Raw genomic sequence first — 25,719 nt, forward strand, 5'->3', positions numbered from 1 at the left:
TAACTGCTGCTGAAGCCTACCAAATAGTCCCCATATAGAGCATGTGTAAGCGGCCGCATGCGTCTACATTCGGCCCAATGTCAGAAACAACGGCGGAAAGCCTGCACTATGACGTGGGCTGAAAAGGGGCCCACTAACCAACAAGAAGGAAGCTTAGGGACAGAGGCCGTAGAGATAGGAAGCAGATCGCCTTCAGTAGGTAAAATGAGCTCGCAACATGTCACGTCATCCTGCACGTGCGTTGTGGTTTGATAAGATAGGGGTTCCACCAGACCCATCCCTATGGCAGGTATAAATACACCCGTTGAACACAAGGTATTCGTTTTCCAACTTTATCCAACTGACTTGACTGTCAGAATGCTGACACCTGAAAACCTTCCCCAACACTCCTTTATTCATGTCTCTTAGGGCAGTTTGGCACTTTTCCGATCGGGTTTTCCTTCGTCTTGGGCTTCTCTTCATCCCCAAAGCCCATTCATTCTATTGTACTATTTTCGCCTTTTCCGATCAGGTTTTCCTTCGTCTTGGGCTTCTCTTTATCCCCAAAGCCCATTCATTCTATTGTACTATTTTCTTATAGATGGCAATTGAATCATAAGCCAAGATCATCTAGAAATAATTGGTTGAAAATGTATTACATATTAACAGGATTCAAGAACCTGTCCAAATCAAAATTCAACATTATTCTATTCAACATCTAAAGGGAAAAAAAGCCTTTTACCACATTACACAATAGAGGTATATAGATAGATACCAACTAACAACTACACATATGTTTTTCAGTTCTACTTATTTCTATGCCTATAAAAAAATAAAATCTAATAAGGAATAATAATAGTAATAACAATCAAGCATTCTTAGGATATGACGAGGCCTCAGAAGGAGAAGCATCGGACAGGTCGCCCGAGGTTGGGTTCAGGGTCGACCCGCTTAAAAGAGATCCGTTCGAACCGGTTTCATCTGAAGAGACAACGGGTATTTTCACGGCAGCTTTTTCCATCTCCTTCTCGAGCTCCTCTTCTTGTCTCAAAGCGGTGAATTGGCCGTCCAATGACTTGGCGGCACCTAGCCATGCAAGAACTATTACGAGAAGAATGCCACCTAAGTAGGGGGTCGAATTCGCTAGGGATCCGAATGTTAGAATCATGAATTGCTGTATTAATGCACCTCCGGATTTCCCGAGCGGATTGCACACAACGTCAATCGCCGCTTTCCCTTTAACCTAAAAAAGATCAAAAAAAAATTAAAATAAAAATCTCATGTAAGAAATAGCCATCGAACAACTTCTAAACATGGAAAATTTCTTGTTTGGTTGAGAAAATATGTCATGATTAAGTAAACAATCGAGACTAATTTACTGTTGGTTAGTTCAATAAATTTTCAAGATTACCGAAAACTTACCCCTTAATCGGTAATATTGTTTTATTTGGAAATTATTTATTCGACCCCTTTTCGAAATATAAAATTATCCCAAATAGAATTGCAAATTATTTTATTTTTGGCTAATTTCATCGTGGCAACCAAACGATGGCCTAGTATATACAACATATGATAATGAATTAATTTATTTACTTAATTTTACATTATCATTTTGCGGATGATATTTGATGCAAAATTTCGGATCGAAATAAATAAGTTGAAAAAAAAAAAAAAGGTTAATAGTTAAGGTTTAAAGTGACGAACCTTGGTATCCTCGTCCAAAGGAATGTAAGCCATTTCCTTACACGGATCGAATAAGCTGTATTTTGCGCTCTTGCTAAAAATATTCTGCATGGCTCCGACGTAGACAGCCGCTAAAAGAGGGGTCATCCCAAAATTAGCAAGAGCGGGACCCAACGGACCGCCGAATAGGAGGAGGGAGAAGAAGCCAACTCCTGTGAGAAGCAACACCGTCGGAGTAATCTTTGCCGCCACTCCCCAGCCGTACTTGCTAAAGATCCATTGGCTCAAAAGCATCATTGTGAAGGTTGCTATTCCGGTGGCCGTCGAGAAATCGCCCATAAACGATGAATATTCATTCGGCGTTGGGAACTACACCATTTTCGAAATGTCAAGGAGTTCAAAAAAAAATATTGAAAAAAAAATAATAAGGGTAAAAGTGTAGTTTTTTTCTTCTTTCTTTTTTTAGCCACAATAAGGGTAAAAGAGTAATTTAAAAAAATAATAATAAGGGCAAGAGCGTAATATTTTTATATTTTTTACCTGAGCTTTGAGCTTCGATTTCCATGTAACCTCGACGAGGTTAATGCTAATACCATATGCGACGACCAAAGTGGCGAGATCTCTAATATATCTCGACGACACCAAAAACTTTAAGCTTTCCATTGTCCCCATCTTTGGCTTATCCTAAATAATAAAAATTAATAAATAAATAAATAAAAAGATGAATTAATAAGGAACTTATAATAAGTAACTAAACAAACTCCAAATCACGTGTACTTCTATAATATTACATAATACTCCCTCCGTTCAATAATATCCGTCGTTTAAAGTTCTTACATATATATTAAGAAAGTTATTAAATATGGTTAAATTTTATGAAAAAACACATAAAAAAAGACTAAAATAACCTTTACCACTTAATGAGATGACAAGAGGGAGTTAATGCTTAATACAGATGGATACGATTAATAAAGGTAAAACAGGAAAAAAAGGCATTATTGAAACTCTTAAGTGACAGATGATATGGAGCGGGGTAGTACAAAATATAGCAAAATATATAATAATTTAAGATAAATATCAAGAACTCGAAGAAAGGCGTTGCTTGAAGATAAATTACCTTCTTTTTCAAACTACGGGTTGGAAGAGGAACATAACGATTTACCCACCAATAAAGGAAACAAATAGCCAACCCCATAGCCACCACGATACTCATCATACCCTTGAGGGAGATGGCCCACCCATCAACTCCGGGCCCCAAGTTTTGTCTCATTTGAGAGAAGTACTTTACCGTTCGTCCCGAAAATATAAGCGCCACATTTGCTCCGAGCCCGAAAAGAGGGTAGAATTTCTTGGCTTCTTCGACGGTTGTAATCTGCAAGAAAATTTATATTGAACACAATGAAATCGAGATTAGTTCACAATAAGAGCTAAAAATTTGGAATTCATTGACAAGATCGAATGTATTCGTTATAATGTATTTGAACACCTTCCTAAAAACGGATAATATCAAACACCTTCCTAAAGACGGAGTTTTTAAGACAACTTCACCTCAGCTCCACCATATACAACACTTAGGGATGGAATTTCCGATTTTTTTTTTAACGGAATCGGAATCAATTTTTCACTTCGGAAAAAAAAAATGGATTTTTTTCCCGAAAGTGCCCAATTCCAATCCGACCGGTTCGATAAAACACTAGACAAAGCACAAATCACGACCAATCAAGCACATAACTTTTCATAGTTTTGTTAAAATCATTTGCCTTCATAAAAGAAAAAAATGAAGAATCTTGAATAACAAACATGATTAGCAATCTTGAATACCAAAGAAAAAGTTCGATAACCGAATCTGCAGCTGAATTAATTACCTGATTAGCAAACCCCCAAAACAGAACAGACACAACAACACTCCCCCAAAGCTCAGCCATAACATAAAACAAACAGAAACTCCATATCCTCAAAATCGCAAGCGGGCCAAGAAACCTCGGACCCAAACTGGTCAACAGCTTGTCAGCAAGAGCTGTGGGGTGGAAGTACTCACTCATCGGGTACAGCACGAACCCGAACGCCCCGAAGAAGGCGATAAACGGGAGCATAACCGTGTAGAAAAGGGCCCGCTTCGAAAGCACATTGGCCAATTTCGTGTACAGTACCATGAACCCAATAGCCATGGGCAAATTCACCCACGTTTTCAAGAACGGTATGATTTCGGCACTCGACCCTTTCGCCGTCACCACTAAGACATCCTTCGTGTCTCTGAGGATTGTGTAATTGAACAAAATGCAAAAAAACATCAGCCCAAGTGGTATGATTTTCTTTAGGGTTACAGTTTCGATGCCCATAAATTTGGGGGTTTCTTGATCTTCATACAAAGGCTGGACCCCATCTGGTGGTGATGATGCTGCAGCATCGGCCCTGAATTTGGGGTAATTTGTGTTCTTTTGGGAAATTAATTGAGGTCTTGTGACAAAATTTGGGAATTTTGGGAACCCATTTAGGGTTCTTGATTTTGGAATTGGGTTTCTAGGGTTGAATCTGCACCTCAAATCGGATGAGGGTTGTGTGATGAAAGCTCTGGTTCTTCTTGGAATTGAAGGTAGGGAAAGAAGCCCTTTTGACTGTAGAACAGCTTGCATTTCTCCCAAATTACTCTCTCTCTCTCTAAAAATTGTTCTGATTTTTGCAAAGAAACTTGTAAAGATTTGATTTTTATGAACTGAAAACAAGAGAGAGAGAGGCTGATGAGAGAGAAGATGTACAAATATTCTTAAACCATGTCAGAGGGAAATGATTGAATAGTATAAATCAAGAATGTTTTGATTTCTGAATAATTTGGGGGAAGAAGAGCAAATCTTGATGTCAGGGGTTGCAGTAAAGATAATAGGAAGAATACTAAGATATATTTTATATCTCAACCAGAGAAAATTTGGGGGAGAAGAAAAAATGTAGCAATAAAATTAGGATCTTTAAAAAAAAAAAAAAAGGGATCTTGTGAGAATCCAACTATAAAACTAAAAGTGCAAAAAAGCACACGTGGTGCAAAAGCATATTGACCACGTGATACGTACAAGTTTTCTTTCCACTTGGGATATTTTCGGTGTATTCGATTATACAATTCACTTAATTAATTGATATTTATATAATATAATACATCGTATATATGACTAAAACATGGAATTGATGTTCAAAGAGAAAGCCAATTTGATCAAGGCAAGCTTGTGGGTGAAAAAGAGTGACCTTTCCAATTTAAAACTTACAAGAAAAGCCTACTCCTTAATTCAATTCCCAATTTTCAATTTTTAATAATACAGATACAACTTTAGTTGTTTTTTTGTTTTTTTTTGCTTTTTTTTTTTTTTTTTTACATAACAATGAGAAGGATGGAGTAGAAAGAAGAAATCAATTTAGCAACTTGTAGTGTTAAGAGATTAAAATCCATATTTAAATCTTAACGTTTCTCGCTCTAAAATCTCTCAAATACTAATTCTTAAGAACGGAATAAGTGACCAGAAGAGAAGAGAAAAAAATAAGGGGAAATATCTCTCGTCTTGAAATTTTCGTTGATTTTTATTAATCTTTCGTAACATCCATATCGAAAATTTAAACCATATATAGTTAATTGGAAAAATAGGAAGAGTGATATATTTCTTAGTAAAAATATACTAAACGAACCAAAATGTATGTAAAGCATTATTATTTATAAGTATAAAAATAAAATACTTTCCTTTTTTCAAAAATACTAATTTAATATTTTTTTTTTTAGATTAATAATCACCAAGGACGTAATGGTCCACATATTGAGGAAATGGGAAATGTATTGTACCAAAGAGGAAATATCTCATATAATGGACCCTCACAATCAGACGGCGGTCAATCGTCCACGTGGAACAAATAAAGTCCCGTGAAAACATCACCTACCTACCTAGTGGTTGGTGGAAAAAGGGAGTCTCGTGCCGCACCGTTAAATTCTTGAATTCTGGCGGCGTGGGCCCGGTCCATCTACCTCCTCTATTTTTATGCTAATATGTGAGTTTGTTCCAAATTATTTAATAGGACTCGCAATTTGGAGCCGGTTCCATGGATTCAACCGGATTTGATTCGATCCGATCCATATGAATTCAGTTTGCGAGTGTATGAGTTATGTGTGTGTGTGTCAAAAATGTGTTGGAGAGTGTGCATATGTGTGTAAGTGTGAATATGTGCAAGTCAGAAATTTGATATAATGGATTTTGAACAACATAAGTTGAGATTTTAAGATATACAAGTTGACATTCAACTGGTGAATGAATAGTTTTTGTAATTAATGTTGAATGACAGTTCTGTAATTATTTGTCGAGTGTCAGTTTTGTGATTACTGTTGAGTGGCAGTGTTGTAATTACTTGGTGCATGGCAGTTCCGTGATTACTTGATGAGCGGCAGTTATGAAATTAATTGATGAGTGATATCTTGCAATTATTGTTGAGTGACAGTTCTATTATTAACTTGCAAGTGGTAGTTTTGTGATTATGGGTGAATGACATGTTTGTAATTATTTGTCAAGTGGTAGTTCTGCGTGGTAGTTCAGTAATTATTGTTTGTATGTATCAAAAGTGTGTTTGAGCGTGTGTCAAAAGTGCATATGAATGTGTATATTATGTAGGGTTAATTGCAAAAAAATCTCCTAAACTTTGGACGTTTTAGCACTTTACCCCTAAATGGAAAAAAGTTGTACGGGCATACCTGAACTTATTAAATTGTTGCACCGACGATTAAAAAATCCATTTATAGCAAAATTTCTGTCTGAATTGCACACGTGCAACTCACGCGTGAAAATGAAGGGGCAATTTCGTCGATTCACAAGACTTTCAGATAAAAGAATAAAAAAAAAAAGAGAAAAGAAAAAGAAAAAAGGAAAAATGAAAAAAAAAAAAAAAAAAAAAAAAGCCACCCATCATCTTCTTCGTCTCCCTCTTGCTGCAAAACAGGGGAAGGAAGATTTTTCACACCACCGCCACCACCATCTCTCTCCACCGCCGCCGCACCACCACCTGAAATTATCATATAAAATTACTAAAAATTCAATATAAAAAATCCCTAATCTCCAATGAATCTCAATCTTTTTTCCCTTCCACTACCCCAATTTCATCTCCCTCCCCCCAAATCCTTGATTCGAGTTCACCTCTGAAAAACCCTAGCTTTTGGCTTCTTTAGCTCTTTACGAACTTCGCAGTGATAAGTTGAGAACTCATTTTGTAAAGGGATGTGGTGGCAGTCCACAGAAGAGGGTCAACAACAAGATCGGAGTACTGTGTTGATGGAGTACGGGTTCCGGCGGCGGCGGCGGAGTGATTCTTCCAACAATGACGATGATGAGTTGGCGGCGGGAGTGATTCTTCCAACAATGACGATGATGAGTTGGTGGCGGTGATGAAGATTGCCGCTTGAGGTTCAGAAACAACAACAATTACTTCTTCTTCAACAATGGGTCCGATGTATTTATTCTTTTTCTTTTCTCTTTTTCTTTTTCTTTTTCTTTTTTTTTTTCTTTTTCCTTAAAATCATGTGAATGGACGAAATTGCCCCTTCATTTTCACGTGTGAGTTGTACGTGTGCAATTCAGGCATAAATTTTGCTATAATGGGGCTTTGTAGTTGTCGGTGCAACAATTTAACAAGTTCAGGTATGCTCGTGCAACTTTTTCCGTTTAGGGGATAAAGCGCAAAAACGTCCAAAGTTTAGGGAATTTTTTGCAATTAACCCTATTATGTATGTCAAAGTTGTGTGTGTGTGAATAGGGTATTGGCGGGGGCGGATCCAGGGGGTTTTGGGTGGGGGGCTAAAAAAAATTTTGGGGTAAAATGGTATAAAATTTTAACTTTTGGGGTTAAAGTGTATAAATTAATAGATAAATAACCCAAAATATTAAAAAAATAATAAAAAAAAAAGTTAAAAAACAAATTTTCTGCAGGGGCGGCCCCCCCAACACATGCCTTGGGTCCGCCCCTGGGTATTGGAGTATGTGTATTTGTGTGTGTGTGAATAGGGTATTGGAGTGTGTGAATGTGTGTGTTGGTGTGTGTGCGTGGATCAAAAGGGTATGCGAGTGTGTGTTTATTTGTGTGTCAAGGGTGTGTGTATGTGTGTATATGTGTGTGTGTCAAAAACGTGAGTGTGTTGATGTGTATGTGCGCGTAAATATATGTGTGAAAATTGAGTATAATGGATTTTGAACAAACATAAGTTGAAATATTTAACTTCAAACTAACAACTGTGTAGGAAATAAATCACGAGTAGGGCATTCCACGGGAGTCGGAGCTAAGCTAAATTTTGTTCTTCGTTTTATCTTTATCCGCTCACTGTAATTTTCTGTGAGGCTGTTGCTACATACGGAGTTATTGTGGCTATCATTCTTCAGACAAAGCTCGAGAGTGTGCCTTCTTCGATGATTTACGAGCCCGAGTCCCTCAGAGCTGGCTACGCTACATTTGCATCCGGCATAACTGTGGGGCTTTGCACAAAACTCGACGCTCTTTGTTAGATTCATAAGCACACAAACACACACACCCACATTGGTGTGTAGAAGAAGATTCCCATATGTTGATCCACTTAATTTGCAATTCTAACCACATGTATTAATCATGAAAATGTTTTTATATTACATATTTATTTATTACATTAATCAAGTCTCTCCATGCACTTTCCACTTCTCACAACCTCAACAACACATGTTCTCATATTGCCTCAAGTATAAGTGTGTATATATATATATATATATATATATATATATATATATATATATATATATATATATATATATATATATATATATATATATATATCAAACCCTAGCATCAATCCAAGCCCTCATATCAGCAAGCACAAGATCAGCACTCTCATCAGGCTCACCTTGTATCAAAGAATGATAACCTCCCTCGTAAATCTTCAGAGTCTTGTCCTCACTGCTCGCCTTCTCGTACAGCATCCTCGAACCGGACGGGCAAGTGACCCCGTCGGAGGTACCGTGGGCCGTCAGAAACGGGACCCGCACTTTATCGAAGTTGTTCTGCACGTACTCGCACTGCCTTGCAATCTCCCTCATAGTGCCGACTCTTGGCTTGCCCGTGTATCTCCTTGGGTTGCTTGCTATGATCTTGAGCTTTTCCGGGTCTCTAATGGCTTTTCCCACCAACTTGTTGTCCGGCATTGCCGCCCATGTGTCCGCTAGCCCAAAAAGTAGCCCGTACATGAATAAGTGTACCTTTTGAAAAAAGAAAAATAAAACACGCGTATTGTAATAATCGAAGCAAGGGTAAATGCGTAAATTGACAATGACTGCAAGTGTAGTGAATTTTTTTAAAATGAATTTATCATTGTAAAACATGCATTACGAATTTACAATAATCTAAGCAGTGTTAAATCTGGATTGAAGGATTTGAAGGAAGGATTTCAAATGACTGAGTGTATAGTGATTTTTCAAACAAATTTAATTTAGAATGATCTAAGGCATGGTTAAATATGTATATTCACTATCTCAAAAAAAAAAAAAAAAAAAAAAAAGTATGTAAATTCACAATGCATTCAGATTGAAGGAAGGATATCGAATGTTGTGAATTTCAAATATAATTGAATAATTCAAAAACTAAATTGAATTCAGATGTAAGAGAATGTGAAACAGTACACATCGTAAAATGGATTCATCCAAAAAATAAATTGAGCGAATTTGTTATTACGGATTTTAAGTCCAGACTCTCGACTCTCGAACTCTAAATTCTTCTATCTTTCTATGAACCATACATTATCCAGACCTAAGACCCGATCCTCTTCAAATGTTTTCCAAGATTTGCAGCAATGTTTGCCCGATTCTGTACTTGATAGGTAAATCAGCTAAGCTTCTGTAATAATTTTAAAAATATTTTAAAAAATTAACCTTTTAGAGAATAACGTGTTTCAAAACATGTACAAAATTTATATATATATATATATATATATATATATATATATATATATATATATATATATATATATATATATATATAGTTAATAATATTGAAAATCGACCCATCATCCTAAAAATCGGAGTAATCCTAATATTGATCAGAATACCTAGGAAATCATAATCTCAGAGAGGAGAGATCACACTGAGAAAATCAAATCTAAAACCAAAATCAAAATCATTTCATACTGACAAAAGCAAATCAATGTAATTTATTAAAATGTAGGATCACGAGGCCACTAATTAAATCCAAATCCACCAATTCAATTCAAAAACACAGAATTAATGGTGGGAGAACCAGATCGAACCGCGAGAACAATCGAAAATTTGAAAAAAAAAAAAACGAATCGATCGGCAAGCAAAAATTACCTTGGAGGGTTTCATGGGTTCAGGAATGACGAACAGCGGCGCGGAGAAAATCAAGCCGGTCCACAAATCCTTCTCCGACTGAAAATACATCAGAAGCGTCGCCAGCCCGCCCATGGATTCCCCGAACAGGAACGCCGGCAGATCCTTGTACTCGTCGCCGCTCCTCACGCTCTTGAAGAAGCACAGGGAAGCGGCGGCGACCTTTTCGAGGTCTCCTAGGTAGCCTCGGATCCCATCGGAGCGGCCGTGGCCGAGGAGGTCGGCGGCGAACACGGCGTACCCCCAGTTGGCGTAGCTGATGCAGATCTTCTGGAACATCCAGCCGGTGTCGGATCCGTACCCGTGGGTCATGAAAACGGATGCCTTAACGGGTCGGGTCGGGTCTAGGGGGAGGAACGATTGGGTGAAGAGCTTGCCGTTGGGGGTTTGGAAGTGGGATTGGGTGTTGCGGACGCCTTGGGAGGTGTAGTATTCCTCCTCCGGCATTTCGCCCCAGAAATTTGGAGGCGGCGGAGTGGCGGCGGCGGTGGGGGTTTGTTCCGGCGGCATTTTGGATCGATTTGTTCGGTGGCGGGCAAAATTTGTTCGGGGTGGGGTTTATATAGTGTGGGTTTTCTCACCAACTGCGGATGTGGATAGGAGTTGGTAAACCAACTTTTGGTAGGGTCAACTTTTTGGTAATGCTTTTGGTAAGGATAATTTTTTTTTTTTTTTTTTTTTTTTAAATTTCAAAACTATTATGAAAATAAGAAATCTAATATATTAGTAATGAAAATAAAAATTATTAGTGCGAAAAAATAGGAATCACACCCGATTATTGAAAAAAAAAATATTTTTTCTTATAAAATAAAATAAATAATTTTTTATCATTAAATTAATCTATTGATGGATCTTTTATTGTAACTGGTGGAAATATTTTGAAAAAAATATGATTTTTAGATAACTTCATAAAGAAATAGCTAAAAGGTTTTTTTTTAATATATTTTTTGTGATAAAAAATAGAATTTTTAAATATGTTGATGAGATGTATCTTTTTAATTAATGCTTGCACTTTATAATTTCGAAATGATTGATGAATAAAATAATTTATTTGACATTTGTCATCCTAAAAAATACGATTAAAAATATTGAATTATAATTATTAGCTTTAAAAATTCACCAAGGGTACATTATGCATCATTTATTGTGTTTTAATGGTGCAAAATACTATTAATTTATTTTGAGGATGCAAAGTGCTAAAATGATATATTTTGAGATGAAAAAGGGGGATTAAGCCAAAATTGAAATGTGATGAAATAGCAAATTTGGATGCTAATCACAATTGTCAATTTACACACTACAGTGTATTTATTGGCCCATTAAGAAACCCAACTTGTATGGGTTATATTTATAACCGGAAGCCGATTTCCACAACCCCAATCATCAACAATTTACTAAGTAATTACAAAAATATATTTATTTTCCGATAACTATTTATAAAATCACTAGCCGATTTCGATCCAAAAAATTCCGATGTTTCCGAAAATAAAAATTGCAACAAACTTGTAATTTTTTTTTCGCTTCCGAAAAAAATGATTTTTTTTCCTTTTCAAAGAGTTAATTCCAATCTGATCCAACGATTTTCACCTAATACCCAAAATTATTCGATAACGACAAGTCCTTAAAAATGAATATTAACGGATAATTCAACAAAAAATCCAATCAACTTTCCACTAACCAGATATTCCTTCTCATTGATTTTTGATTTATGATTTATTCACATAACTAACAAGCATTTTTATTTATTTATTTAAGCTCATTTTATAAAGATGTCAAATCAAAATCAAGTATGTCGCGATTCCAGCAAAGCACGCTTTTAATAATGCTTTATCATGTAATAACAATGGCGCCTATAAATGTTTAAAGTTTAAGCACGATTTGATTGCACCAGCTATAAAGCTTTTGACAGCTCATCTTTTGTGGGCCAAAGTTAAACTCAAATTAAATTTAATTATTGATATGCCTAATTGGGCCAATCCAATTGGCCTACAATTTCTTTACCTACTGGGCTACGAGCCTAATATCGAAGACTAATATCACCAAGGCCCAAACACCTTCAAGTAAGGCTTGGGCCCAACAAAACAAACCCAACCCAATAAACGACATATAAATAGAGGTTTTACTCATTTTATTAAGGTACGTCCTATTAACTGAGCAATACTATAACATGTATTCTCTGGACTATTTCTATGATCAGCACGTCTGACTTGAGCGTCGGAGGGGTTTCCGCCGGATCAACCCCCGTCTTAGTTCATGTGTTCTATGATCGCAGGTATCTCAGGATTATCAAGTTGTCAAGCTACTGATCCGCTTTGCTCTCCCAGTTCGTTTTCTACACTACCCCAGGTGATCTAAGTAATTAGCATCATCATTTTGGCGCCGTCTGTTGGGAACGATGCAAACCAGATCACGTAGCCAACAAGATCCTCCTGAGGCGTCTGCTTGGAGAGAAAATGACACAGCTAACGACCTCCCACCTCGTGGAGGCTCTGGCTTGCCACCTCCTCCACGTCCCATGGATCCGCCTCGCGAGGTTCAGGTGATCCCCCTCGGGACTAACCACTCGCCGATCCATCACTCCCTGCTCCTCGAATGGTTCAAATAACCGAGGATGCGCTTCAACGCATGATAGCAGAAGCTTCAACTCGCGCTGCCACAGAGGCCGTGACCCAACATATCGCCACGATGGGAGCAAATGCTCCCAACGCGATACCAGTACCTGCTCCACATGTGGAGCCACCTATGGCACCACCGCCATCGACTCCCTGGGGGCTTACATCTGCCCCCAAAATATTGAGCTCGCCAAGGGTTATCGACTCCCTGGGGGTATACAATGCCCCAAAAACATTTCGTTCGCCAAGGGTTATCGACTCCCTGGGGCTTACATCTGCCCCCAAAATATTTCGCTCGCCAAGGGTTATCGACTCCCTGGGGCTTACATCGCCCCCAAAATATTTCTTTCGCCAAGGGTTATCGACTCCGTGGGGGCTTACATCTGCCCCCAAAATATTTCGTTCGCCAAGGGTTATCGACTCCCTGGGGGTTCACAGTGCCCCCAAAACATTTCATTCGCCATGGGTCATCGACTCTCTGGGGGTCTACTTCCGCCCCCCTCGAACGGTTCAGATAACCGAAGAGGACCTTCAGCATATGATCGCCGAACCTTCAACAAGATCAACTTCTACTTGCTCCTCTAACGGTTCAGATAACCGATAAGGACCTTCAGCGTATAATCGCGGAAGCTTCAACTTGTGCTACCACTGAAGCAGTGGCACCATACATCGTAATAGCAGGAGCCAACGCGATATATTTCGAATTCCACAGATTTTGATCGCGATCGAAATATTTCCGAACTTTGCAATAACATTTTTCATTTCGAATCCAAAAACTTTTTGTTTCTGATATATTTTTTTTTCTGGAAATTGAATTGTAATTTTTAATTTTTAATTTTCTAAAATATTTCGAGGGAATCCCCAAAAACTCAGAAATTTAATTCGTAATATCAATATTATTATATATTTTAAAGTATATACACTTATAGGTGAATCAAGAATGCTAGTGTTCTAATTTTGATAGCTCAAATTTGGAGTTGCAGTTAATGGTTAATCTTGATATAAATTAATTATTTAGATAACAATTTGTATCTATTCCAATATTAATATATAAAAATATTTTGTATAACAAAATAATACAAATTAATAATAGTTTAAATTATTTTCCCGAAACAATTAAATAGAATAAATAAATGACACAACATTTATCAATCATCAATCAGACCGTTAAAATCCTTGTTCGGCCGGCGTGGCATCTAGTAGACGGCGGGAGTATGTTTATTGGACAGAGTGTAAAAAGGTAACACGTGGCTAAATATGAGTGGGTGGCAAATGGGACCCATGATGCGAATTTTCCTTCTTATTTTTGGACCCCGACCACGGTGTCTGGTTGTCTCCGTTAACAATTGACATCCATGATGTGTTCATATCTAACGGCTACTACCGATTTTCAACAGTTAATCCAAACTGCCTCTGGAGTTCCGTTAAAGTCTTAATAATGATCAGAGTTTCCCGAATTTTGAACATTGATTTTCATATAAAAAATCAGCGTTCAAATTTCAAACACAAATAATCCAAATCAATATTAAAATCTAATTGTGTACGACTATTTTCATATTTTAGAATCTCTATATTCGTCGAGGTTTACAATGATTGTTCAATCACTATTTCTAATTTACGGATTTCCCTTATATATTCAGTAAGAATATCTTTGAATCTTCTTCTTCCAACGATTCTCCTTCAGCTCGCTCCCTATCGCCTCCAATCCATCGTCTCTTGCATATTTGGATGAGCTGACAAGCTTGCCACCCTCATATCTCAGGGGACATCGTTTTAACAATCTTTCTTCAGACAATATTCTAAAGAGACCTTATAGTTAACGTGTATTGGATCGGTGGGCCCATAACTCTCTTTTGGTCCAGACATATTATTTGTTTTCTATTTAATAAACCCAATATAGGAATTTGACCCATACTTGCCGAACTAAAATCCATCACATGTAAAAATCATCTACTATTTGGTTCACATTAGCTTTAGTTTATAAAATTCATGAAATACTATTGCGATAATTAAAAAGTAGTACGGTTTAAATTAATATTTAATTTACTGAGCTATATTTTATTTAATTAATAAATAATGCTAAATGTCCAAATTGACCCTGTCATTCATCTTGACTCGTTTTTATTGTTTTCTTGAGCTATATTTTAGTGTTTACCTAGGGAATTGCACCGAGGCATGCTCTAAAAATTTTATTATATTTGTTCGTTGAATAGAGAAAAGGTCAAGTGGGAATTTTGCAGTCTAAAAAAATAATGTTGTTTTTATTTTTTAACATCTCGAGGTTAACTGAGAACTTTGTTCATTGGATTATAAAACTTAGTCAAAGTGCTAATTGTTTTGCCTATTCCTACACACTAATCTGTTTTACTCCCTATGTTCCATAATATCTGTTACTTTTGAGAATTTTTTTTGTTCCATATTATCTGTCACTTTACAATTCCAATGCTGCATTAATTGCTTATTTTTCAATTTTACCCTTATTAACTCTATAACATTTTTCCTGCATTAATTAATAAACAAGGGTATTTTGGTCAATTAATATTTATTTTCCTAAAATCAAGACATATTTATTGAGATTCTTAAGATTTGTGCCAATACAAAAAAAAAAAGACACATATTTAGGAACGGAGGGAGTAACATCTCGAGGTTAGTAGATTCTATATTATGCTACGAAACATATCAGATAAATCTTTACCATTCATATACTCTGAAACACACATACTCATATTAATGTGTGTAGATCATTGATCACCCTCTGTAGCTTTTAACGGGTGTAGCGTAAAAATAACTGGTTATTAGTCATTTCTCAATCTATAGATATGCAACAAATGTTAGAGTCAATAAGAACAGTTTTTTTTGTACTCGAAACTTGTCTTTGTTTTAGAATGTGTGATTATTTAAGAACCTCGATAAATTAATAATTTCACTTAAAATAATAATTTATTTTGGTCACGACTCAGTGAAAACGTATTAAATTATTAGTTCAAATTTAATATTTAACTAAATCAATAGAATTTTACCAATCTCGACTGCATTAATTTATAGAAGTTTAATTGTTGCCTCCAAAAAACATAATTATAATCCTACAAGATAGTTCATCTATTTTGTGAGTGTGGTTAGTAATATTTTTTCTCTTCCCATATTATATATTGCTATAGAATTTCAAGGCATAATACTCTTATGATTAATGATGATTTATGAGAGAAGAAAAAAGTGTGTTTTATAGTATGTGTATTTCTCCTAGAAATTCACACTTAGCATGCTCAAGATTTTGTCGAGAAGTTGTTCTTTGAATGATTACGACTATAGAGTAAGTCAACCTTTTTGTATTTAGGTATTAGGGATTTAACATCTCGAGGGTAGTGGATTTTTTCTTTCTCCTTTTTGTTTCTATTGGTGTTGTAAATAAAATATGATATATATAATTCACTTATATAAGCTTTTATTCTGTTAGTGAACCATAATTTTAGTTTTAAATATCGCAATTGCGTTATATAGTTAATACGGAATCGTTGGATATAGATAGTTGTTGCTCGTAAGTTTATAATTTTCTGCTCGTAGGCTTATATCGAGAAGTGATGAGTGAGAGAGATGCAGAAGAAACGGCGGCAGCCTTTTCTCGATGAATAAGCCATCTAGAACTGCTCTAACCCTTTTCATTATATTAATAAATTAAATTTAAACAAACTTTTAACGAATAATTTCAAATTCAAATAATGTGATTTTACTTGGAAAAAAAAATAATTTAAATATTGGTTTTACTTAGACACAACCATGGGACTCTAATATTACGAGCCAATTCCATATGATACTGGAGGCCCCGGTTCACAACTGGTTTGGCCCGCCGATTCTAATTTATTGGTTCCCGTTGACCCGCCGAATAGGAACCACTGTGCTTGCCCGCCAAACGAGTTGAGAACCTATAGGCCAGTTTGGTTCCGGTTTCATGTTTCTCATACCCAGACCCACCGGTTCGTGCCCGAACCTAGCTTGCGGCCATGTCTAGGTTTTACTCATTCAAAACTTTTGGGAAAGCCAAAAAAATAATCCAAAGGGCATTTTCGTAAAATCGAAGCTGGACGCACAGCACAGACTTTTTTGATTCTTCGGGATACACAAAAGGAGAGAACAAAGACAGGGGCAGAAGAGTCCAATACCAAAAAAGCTGACAGGTAGGCAAAAGGTCAGCATATTTGGGAGGGAATCAATTTGTTTGTCAGATTAATTAATCACCATCTTAATTAACCTTCTTTTCCTCCACTAATCATTCATTGTTTATCTTAATTATATTTCCTAATTTCATTTTTTCAAATTCCTAATTCGGACTTTTGATTCGATGGAAACAACTCGGATGAAACACCCACAACACACACTAATTCTCTCTTTCTCTCTCACACTTTGAAAAAACAGAGGAGAGAGAGAGAGAGACTCCGGCGAGGGAAGAAAATATTTGCGGAGAAATTTTGTTTCTCTCTCTACTTCTTCTTCTTCATCTTCATCCTTTCAATTTACGGAAACGGAGGATTAGAGGAGGAATCGGTGTGAATTTTAATTGAACCAATTGATACGGCGGCGTTGGTATTTTTTGAAGCGAAATCGACGGCGGTTGATTTGACGTTGGGGGATGGCTGTTGCGACGCCGTTTCATCCGGATTCTTCTTCGTATTGTTGTTCGTCTGTACTTTCGATATCTCACCGATCTCGCATTTCGATTGGTCCTACTTTAAATTATTTAAAAAATTAAGAGTGTTTTGTTGGCGGAGAGATGGTGATGAAAGGGGCATGGTGGTGGGAGAAGTTCAGGAGGGGTGTAAGGACGGTTTATTTCATGGTGGCTATGATGTCGTCGCTGGTGGTGGTGTCGTTGCCGGTGGTGGTGGCGATCGGCGACGCCGTTTTGCCTTGCTTGCTAATTCCTAGCTTTGCGTGCGTCAAATGCTACAGTTTTAGGGAGCATTTGGAGAGATACGCCTTCAGGAGCTCGCTTATGGATATTCCTCTCGTTTCCATTGTCAGATCTCTCATCATCATCTGTATGATTTCTACTCTGTCGATATTCATTCATATTCTGATGAACAATTACTTTTCTGGTTTTTACATCAATGAACAATTTGTATTGTGCTATGAATGTAGGAAGGGGCAAACATTTTCTGTGTTGGCCTGTTTGAGTTTTTGTTTTCGTTTTCGTTTGCTTTTTTTTTTTTTTTTTTTTTAATTATTCCTTTTTATTTTGTTTGATATTGTAGTTGAACAGCAGTTCTACATTTGAATGCTCCTGTGTTGTTACTTGGTATGTGCGCATGTGCATTCTTAAATTAATGACGGATTTTGATTGCTTTGATTAGATGATTTTTCGTTGCGAAGAATTTAAATCAGTTATATTTTGTAGATGAAATAAAACTCACTTGTTTTTGGAGAAAATTACTTTGTTTCAAGATAAATTAATATATAACCACAAAATGTTCTTTCTATTACAAAAACATACCCTGCAATATCTTTCAGTTATTGAGTTTTTGGCATGATTATAATTACTACTTGACAAAATTAACAGTAATACTTTCTTGGTTTTTGAAGTTAATCTGTTATTTGTGGATTTGTCAAATGAGAACAGGTGTATATACGATGTGTGACGGACCAGCACTGTCGCACGGGCCGTATCTAGCAACTGTAACAATATCCTCCTTTGTTTCAATTCTTCTTCTTTCCATCAAGGCTTGTGTCTTCACTCCAAGTTCTCAACTCGAGGCTGAAACTTCTGTTTCTCTCTCACGGAAGAGGCTCCATCTGAAGAAGTCCTTGGGAATCCCTGTCTTGTTTCTCTCTTCTGTTGTTTTTGCTCTTGGGCACATTATTGTGGCTTATCGAACAAGTTGCAAAGCTAGAAGGAAACTCAACTTTCACCGTGTTGACCCAGAAGCCGTAAGTTCATGGCATCTCTCACATAATCAGCTTTGAATAATTAGTCAGGCCAATATGGATGTTAGCCAGTGGATGTTCCATCTCATATTCTTGTAAAATTTGAACACATAGACTATAGTCTAAAGTAGGTTTATATGACAGTATCCATAAGTAACCTCTATTAGTTGTTTAATCATGCTTGCTTGAGGTTTCAGCTAATCATCGGACCTAATTGTTTTCAGGTTCTCTCTTGCAAAATGGTTTTCTCTGGTTACCAGAAGGTTCCGAGATCACCCACTCCATGTGCAGGAAAATCTTTCCGAAGTGACAGTCAAACGAGGAGAAAAGCACCCGGATTGGCACATGATGAAGGGGACCTTCCAATTAGTTTACTTGCTGATATAGACAGCCTATTCTTTTCCTGTCAAGGGCTTACAGTTCATTACAAGCTAAGCATGCCAGGATCACCATCCCGTTCATTGTCCTCCACTATCCTATTTGACCGACCATCATTAAACATTCCATTGAAAAGTCAATATACTATTCACAGGAGCACAAGTAACCAATTCTACAGCAGCTCTTCTCCACTCGATACCCCACTCCTTGCGAGTTCTCCGACATCCCCAATATCTGAAGATATGCCTATTTTTAGCTTGAATGAAACTTTTGAGGAGGATGAACTTGGCAAAATGGGGTCTTCAATGATGGAGCAAAATGTGGATGCAAATGAACAATTTGGAATAGTTTTGGTCCATGGCTTTGGGGGAGGAGTCTTCTCGTGGAGAAAGGTGATGGGCGTTTTGGCCAGGCAAATGGGCTGTGCAGTTGCTGCTTTTGACCGGCCTGGATGGGGTTTGTCATCGAGGCCGCGGCGGAAGGATTGGGAGGAGAATCAGTTACCTAATCCTTACGAGCTTGACAATCAGGTGACTGCTCTTATATGAACATACATGCTGTACATTCATCATTTATATATATATATATATATATATATATATATATATATATATATGTGTGTATGTATGTATGTATGTATATAATATGTAAAGCATGTGCTCTTTAGTCTACATTCAAGAGCACATGATGATGTCTGTGATAATTAAAAAATGGTCTGGCTGAATTGAGGTAATCCAGTTGTTGTTATCTTACTTCGGCATATGTTTTCTATCTTTTAAAATTTAAATCTGCCCAGTGTAGCATATGGAGAATCATAAAATTGGTTATAGTATACATTTCTTTCTGTTTTAGTCGGATACTATTCATATTTTTATTGGAAGTTTAATGTGTTTTGCCAGTCATAGACCAGTAAAGGATCTAGCTTTCTTTTTTTAAGGTTTTGTTGGTCTCTTTCTTCTCTGTCACGCAACAACTAATTTGAGCATACCATGAAGGGATTGCGAATGGATTAGGGTAGTTGCCCTCTATAATCCAGATAATATAGTAATACCATATTAACCGCTCGGATCAAAATATTCCCTTGTAACTTTTGTTGTGTTTGACATGAATAATTTTTTCCTTAATTTAGTTCGATCAATTCTGTCAATGCAGACAGCTATCAATGATGATATTTGATATTGAATTTTACACTTTTTGCATTGCGTCTATATTAGCTTCATAATTTAATTTGGATTTTAAATTCTCAGGTAGACCTGCTTCTTTCGTTTTGCTTGGAGATGAAATTATCTTCAGTTGTGCTTGTTGGCCACGATGATGGAGGACTGCTTGCCCTGAAGGCTGTTCAGAAACTTCAGTCATCACCAAATTCCATGAATGTGAGTCCGATATCAGTTTATAGTTTATATCAGACTTCTTTAGAATTTGAAAGTTATAATTTTTTCAAGGCAATTAAGAACTACAGGGAAAAAGTCATTATAGGGTGTGTTATCAGTGCTCGAGACAAAAAGTAGTATGATATATGCTTGAAGAGATCATTAACAAAAAATCTAAAAGCTGATCTATGATGATTAAAATAACTACAAATCTTGATGCGTTAACATACAAACTAGGGGTCTTGATTTTGAAATATAGTGGCACTGTATTTGTGATCATTTATGATATTTTTCTGGAAAAGATACGTGTTTTTTTGAATTTAAAATAATATGAAACTTTGTCGCTAACTTGAGGATTAATTCCATGATAATGTTTCTCAGCTTGAAATTAAGGGTGTCGTATTACTGAATGCAAGTTTATCGAGAGAATTGGTACCTGCCTTTGCACGAATACTGTTACGCACTTCTATTGGGAAAAAGCACTTGGTGCGTCCTCTTCTTCGGACAGAAATCACCCAAGTGGTGAATCGGCGAGCCTGGTACAATGCAACCAAACTAACCACTGAAGTCCTAAGCCTATATAAGGTATTATTATCTGTATTTAATATACCAGATATTAAATACTTGTAGATTTTAAATTACTCTTCTTGACATTATATCAAGACATGACAATCATAACTTTTCTTCTGGATTTAATATTGTTTTTGACTTTTTATTTCACAAATAGCTTTTTCCAATTTATTTTAAAAAGTTTCCTTCATTTTCAACAATTTAAAAAAAAAACTTCTTTTTTTTTAATGTCAGGCCCCGTTACATGTAGAAGGATGGGATGAGGCGCTCGATGAAATCGGAAAACTATCCCATGAAACAGTCTTAACCCCACAGAGCGCAGCCTTGATGCTGACAGCCGTTGAAACATTACCGGTTTTAGTTATTGCAGGGGCTGAAGATGTCCTTGTCCCTCTCAAATCTGTTCAAACTTTGGCTTCTAAACTCGCGAATTCTGTGAGTTCCCTTTTTCTTTTTTCTTTTTTCAAAAGAATCATAATTTTTTTGTTTTACCGTCTAATTATTGTTGTTATCTCGTAAATTTGCAGAGAATGGTTGCAATATCTGGTTGTGGCCATCTTCCACACGAGGAATGTCCGAAGGCATTGCTAGCGGCAATAACGCCGTTCATTAGTAGGCTTGTATTAAGACCAGAATCGCCGACGCAATAGGGACTATCGTATTTTATATAGATAGAGAGGTATTATTATTCTAGTAACACCCCCCACCCCTTCTTCCTTGTAAATTCTTCTCTCAAGAGGTTGAGCCCAAGTTCTGCTCTCCTTGTGGTGTGTGCTTTCGATGTGTTAGTTTCGAATTTCATTTTCTTTTTTATTTATTATTCTTCGTTTTGCATTATTCATTTACGAGATGTTTGTCGATTTTCTGAATTATTTGTCCAAGTTTGTTTGGAACAGGGCATTATGATCCAATGTAATGAGATATAGTAAAGCAACAAGGTTGCTTTTTTCAATCGGTAGCAAAGATTATTGTAGTAACATTGCACAATCATACCAAAAAATCTATATTACAATCATGATAATTTTATAGATATTATATTTTTAGATATTAGCATTACCATACATCTAAATTTAAAAAATATAAATAAATTATTCTCTAACATATAGATATATACCAATTATATTCTTCTTAAGGATTTTTTTTTAATTTAAAAAAAAAAACATTATATATATTAGTATATTTAAACTAGTAAACATACTAATGAAAACTAATTGTTCAAGCCGATTAACCTAAACGGTCGTCGTCAACCTATTGACTGATTAACCGTCCCGTTGACCACGGGTCGGATCTGGTTCCGATTGACCAGAAACCGTGAACACTGTCTAATGGTAACTAAGAAAAAGGGAAGGAGAACGAACACTTTGTAATTACACTATCTCATAGTAGAGTCATGACTGTATGTATGTAAACAACCCTTATTTTATTTAATAAAAGGATAAAAATCTCTCAAGATTCGGTTATTCGCAAACGAGAGCAGTCTTATCTTACAGTTTCGGCGACGTAGTGCTTAACCTCTTTGACAACATCCATCACATTCTGGGAAGGCCCCAAAGAACCGGTCCGCCATATTCTAATAGTCCCATCTTCAGATCCAGACGCGTACGACTCTCCCCCCGGTGAGAAGCGCACACAGTGAACCGGACCATGGTGCCCCTTATTGCACCCTATTCATAAATCAATACAAGTCAAAAACCCCGATATTTACGTACGTGTACAATGTAGGCAACACAATTAATGAAGATTATAAGAGCATAAGGAACCATTCAATAATAATACCCTGCAAAGATAAAAAGATTATATCTTTCTTTAATAAAAAATAACACATGTGACTTACCAACTTCTGCTCCAGTGTCGAAATCGAATACACGAATCCACATGTCTTCTCCACCCGCAATGAACTTATTACCAAATTTTGGCTCCAACGAAGCTGATTCGACAATGCACGGCATTTCATAACTCTTCACCAATCCAAAGCTGTTTGAAATAAAAGAGTTCACAATTCATTATGCAAAAAAAAAAAAGGATGGAAAGAGCGAGAGAGAGAGAGAGAGGCATACTGATTTGCATCCCAAAACTTAACAGTTGACCCATCGGCAGTTGTAATATAGCGGCCATCTTGACTCACTTCAGCACTGGTTACAGAAGACTTTGTTTCAAGCGTTCGAACAATTTTGCCCGTTCTCACATCCCATAATCTGGAGCCATCACTTAATATATCAGTATTTATAAATTTTCGATTGTTAAAAAAAGGTGTTCAAGAATTTACGAAATATGCAACACAAATGACAGACATTGCTAGAAATGGAAGCAAACAACTAGAAATTCCCATTTTGCCCACATACCTCACACCGCTCATATCAGTACAGGAACCTAAAATCGTCTGATCGGTATGAAGCCAAGTAAGAGTCCTGACTGAACCCGGAGATTTTTCGATTTCCGTGGGACCTACATCTGGACGATTCAGATCAAATATGCGAACAACTTTTTCCATCCCTCCAGTTAGCAGCCTGTCAGTATCCTGCAATTTAGTAAGAAAACTTCAATCATAGTTAAAAAGGTTACGACTTTTCGGCTGTGATTGGATTAAGGATTTCGAACAAGGAAAATGAAAACGTAAAGCAACAAGGGCAGTTTGACCATTTTGCTAATTTAATATGTCAAATTAGTATTTATTCTTCATATACATTTATCGCTAAGTTTATAAGTGATAAAATAGTACCTCTGAGAAAGCACAAGCACGAACGATGTGCTTGTGCTCAAACGAGTGCAATACGTCCCCACTTAATGCATCCCATAACTTCCTGCAACCAAACAATATAGTATAAAAGATGATCTGCCGATATAGTTGCCCGATTAATATTCATAAATACTTCAATGCATACAAAAAAAATAAAATGTAGTTATAATTCTCTAATTATAAGAAATACCGAAACCACTGAACACATACACAGAAAAATCTGCTGAAGCAGAGGCAGCACGAAGAGCGTGTTTATCGAGGCAACAACTCCACACTGCACCTTTATGACCTTGAAAGGTTCCGACCCAATCGCCAGTCTCTCCATTCCTCAACATTGGCGTCGAATCTGAAAAAAGAAACGAGCCGAACGGCCACAAAATACTCCATCAAATGATCGAGTGATTTATAATTTTCTATTCATAAATACGTGTCGAGAATTGTTGTAATGTGTGTGCCTTTTACTGCATCCTTGTATTTATCTTAAAAAACAGGAACTCCATATCAGGGTCAAGATTATACACTAGTTCGTACGTGGAAGTAATTGATGTTGACATAATATCGTCTACAAGAGGCACATTAAATCTTTCCATATTTCGGCAAAAAAATAATAATGCAAAGGTGTCACTAGTTACATTTCTAAACCGACCTAAGTGAAAGGCACTTGAATCAACCCTTCGGAATGCTTTAATTTACCGAATACCACAAACAAAAAAAGACAATAATAATATCGGAATCCAGATAAAAAAAAACATAACATTCAAGTATGAAATATTCATCAGTTCAATTGAGAAAAGAAACGAATATGCTAACAATTACACTGCAGCTAAAAAAAAAATTACCCTTGCTAGCACTAACGAGGAAGAAACCGTCGGGAGTTATCGGGCTGTAGAACAAGTCAACAACCGGACGCGAATGCCCATGGCAAACCAACGGAGCTATAACCTTCTTTTTATCCATTCCTGCCTAAATACAACCCTAAAAAAAAGTACTTTTTTTCCCACTAGAAAAATGAACAAGAAATAAAATACTATCAAAATTACCACAAAAAAAAAAAAAAACAGAACTCAATTCCCCAATCCCCAATTTCCAGAATTCAACACCCAAAATCAAAAGCTTAAGATTTGACAATTGACACTAGAAAAATACGCCCAATTGCCCGATAACAGAAGTGATAATTATTTTTTTAATAACAAAACCTAATTTTTTTTTCTCGTTTTAGCAGCTATGTGAATTAGAATCGCCAACCAAAGACGTTAAAATTTCTACAGATCAAAATGCATACGGATCAAAACTAGAATCAAGTGTTGTGTATATGCAATTAACAAATGTGGGAAACCCTAATCTGTGGATTATTGATCGGTTGAAATTCTGCGGGGATCAACACCTACCAACCACAGATTCATCTAAGAGGGGAAAAAAATCTAAGAAATGAAAATCTATAAACTGTAAAAATGTGGGGAATCTTTACTATTTACGATCTTCAAGAGTAATTTTCAAATTAATTTGCGTTGGAACTAGATTAAATTGATTTAATTCTATATCGGCTAATTAATTAATTAATTAATCATTATGATGTCGATTATCTTATATCAAATTTAGTGTTAAAAAAGTTTAAATTTATTATTAAATGTGATTTTCGAAAAAAACATAGTACTAGTATAATTTAATAATTATTACTATGCACTAATTAAAAGAGGCTGAGATGAAATTGCCCTTTCTTCTTAGCAAGTATCTACAAAATTAATCATAATTGTGATTTAGTTACAAATTTTTGAAAAAAAATGGAAATTTCAGAAATTAAAATTGGATCAAAAGTCATAATCTAATATGTGTTTCAATTTCATTTTAACAAATTGTTTTTTTTTCTTTTTTGAAAAAAAATGTAAATTGGAAATTTTAAAATTCGCAATGGATAATAATCTAATATGTTGCCAAATGGGAAAGATCTACAAAATTCAAAACTTCTATACTAATTTTTAGGACATGCAATTGGGCGGGCCTACCAGAAACTCGATTGTTCAGTCCGATTTTAATCAACCATATCTTAACTAGGTATAAATTGGATTGAGTTTGAGCCATTTTATTAAATTCGA

The 25,719-nt window shown here is 36.2% G+C and overlaps 4 protein-coding genes and 1 long non-coding RNA gene across 5 annotated transcripts; 2 read left to right on the forward strand and 3 right to left on the reverse strand.

Moving 5' to 3' along the window:
* Positions 1-608: 608 nt before the first annotated feature.
* On the reverse strand, positions 609-4,768 carry LOC105972348 (plastidic ATP/ADP-transporter). Its single transcript, XM_012997296.2, has 5 exons — positions 3,528-4,768; positions 2,780-3,034; positions 2,203-2,346; positions 1,684-2,031; positions 609-1,222 (listed from the first exon to the last, which is right to left on the reverse strand). Exons 1-5 carry the CDS (start codon positions 4,293-4,295, stop codon positions 848-850), a joined length of 1,890 nt encoding a protein of 629 aa, XP_012852750.2. The 5' UTR covers positions 4,296-4,768; the 3' UTR covers positions 609-847.
* A 1,817-nt stretch (positions 4,769-6,585) lies between these two features.
* On the forward strand, positions 6,586-8,318 carry LOC148770980 (uncharacterized). The gene is made up of 2 exons (XR_016030768.1): positions 6,586-7,319; positions 7,916-8,318. It is a non-coding gene; the product is annotated as an uncharacterized LOC148770980 (long non-coding RNA).
* Positions 8,319-8,410: 92 nt separating this feature from the next.
* Positions 8,411-10,599, reverse strand: LYSOPL2 (lysophospholipase 2). Its single transcript, XM_088816635.1, has 2 exons — positions 10,002-10,599; positions 8,411-8,897 (listed from the first exon to the last, which is right to left on the reverse strand). The coding sequence occupies exons 1-2, from the start codon at positions 10,548-10,550 to the stop codon at positions 8,478-8,480; spliced, it is 969 nt and encodes a 322-aa protein (XP_088672761.1). The 5' UTR covers positions 10,551-10,599; the 3' UTR covers positions 8,411-8,477.
* A 5,863-nt stretch (positions 10,600-16,462) lies between these two features.
* On the forward strand, positions 16,463-21,841 carry LOC105972386 (uncharacterized). The gene is made up of 7 exons (XM_012997335.2): positions 16,463-17,685; positions 18,264-18,571; positions 18,793-19,476; positions 20,194-20,322; positions 20,701-20,904; positions 21,124-21,324; positions 21,417-21,841. The coding sequence occupies exons 1-7, from the start codon at positions 17,418-17,420 to the stop codon at positions 21,537-21,539; spliced, it is 1,917 nt and encodes a 638-aa protein (XP_012852789.2). The 5' UTR covers positions 16,463-17,417; the 3' UTR covers positions 21,540-21,841.
* Positions 21,842-22,234: 393 nt separating this feature from the next.
* LOC105972335 (uncharacterized) lies at positions 22,235-25,184 on the reverse strand. Its single transcript, XM_012997280.2, has 7 exons — positions 24,466-25,184; positions 23,837-23,972; positions 23,609-23,690; positions 23,232-23,407; positions 22,947-23,084; positions 22,724-22,863; positions 22,235-22,553 (listed from the first exon to the last, which is right to left on the reverse strand). Exons 1-7 carry the CDS (start codon positions 24,581-24,583, stop codon positions 22,369-22,371), a joined length of 975 nt encoding a protein of 324 aa, XP_012852734.1. The 5' UTR covers positions 24,584-25,184; the 3' UTR covers positions 22,235-22,368.
* Between the last annotated feature and the right edge of the window lie 535 nt (positions 25,185-25,719).

The sequence above is a fragment of the Erythranthe guttata genome, chromosome 4 (assembly GCF_056151865.1).
Source record: "Erythranthe guttata isolate IM_541 chromosome 4, IM_541, whole genome shotgun sequence".
NCBI classification, from domain to species: domain Eukaryota; kingdom Viridiplantae; phylum Streptophyta; class Magnoliopsida; order Lamiales; family Phrymaceae; genus Erythranthe; species Erythranthe guttata.

Excerpts from the sequence above, each read along its gene's own strand:
- LYSOPL2 (XM_088816635.1), bottom strand. The coding sequence starts at position 10,550 with ATGCCGCCGGAACAAACCCCCACCGCCGCCGCCACTCCGCCGCCTCCA. Across the intron at positions 8,898-10,001 it reads AACCCATGAAACCCTCCAAG|GTACACTTATTCATGTACGG; the intron begins GTAATTTTTGCT and ends TTTTTTCAAAAG.
- LOC105972386 (XM_012997335.2), top strand. The coding sequence starts at position 17,418 with ATGGTGATGAAAGGGGCATGGTGGTGGGAGAAGTTCAGGAGGGGTGTA. Across the intron at positions 17,686-18,263 it reads CAGATCTCTCATCATCATCT|GTGTATATACGATGTGTGAC; the intron begins GTATGATTTCTA and ends AAATGAGAACAG. Across the intron at positions 20,323-20,700 it reads CATCACCAAATTCCATGAAT|CTTGAAATTAAGGGTGTCGT; the intron begins GTGAGTCCGATA and ends AATGTTTCTCAG.
- LOC105972335 (XM_012997280.2), bottom strand. The coding sequence starts at position 24,583 with ATGGATAAAAAGAAGGTTATAGCTCCGTTGGTTTGCCATGGGCATTCG. Across the intron at positions 23,085-23,231 it reads ACTGATATGAGCGGTGTGAG|ATTATGGGATGTGAGAACGG; the intron begins GTATGTGGGCAA and ends TGATGGCTCCAG. Across the intron at positions 22,554-22,723 it reads CGACACTGGAGCAGAAGTTG|GGTGCAATAAGGGGCACCAT; the intron begins GTAAGTCACATG and ends ATTTATGAATAG.
- LOC105972348 (XM_012997296.2), bottom strand. The coding sequence starts at position 4,295 with ATGCAAGCTGTTCTACAGTCAAAAGGGCTTCTTTCCCTACCTTCAATT. Across the intron at positions 2,032-2,202 it reads AATCGAAGCTCAAAGCTCAG|TTCCCAACGCCGAATGAATA; the intron begins GTAAAAAATATA and ends AAAATGGTGTAG. Across the intron at positions 1,223-1,683 it reads CTTTGGACGAGGATACCAAG|GTTAAAGGGAAAGCGGCGAT; the intron begins GTTCGTCACTTT and ends GATCTTTTTTAG.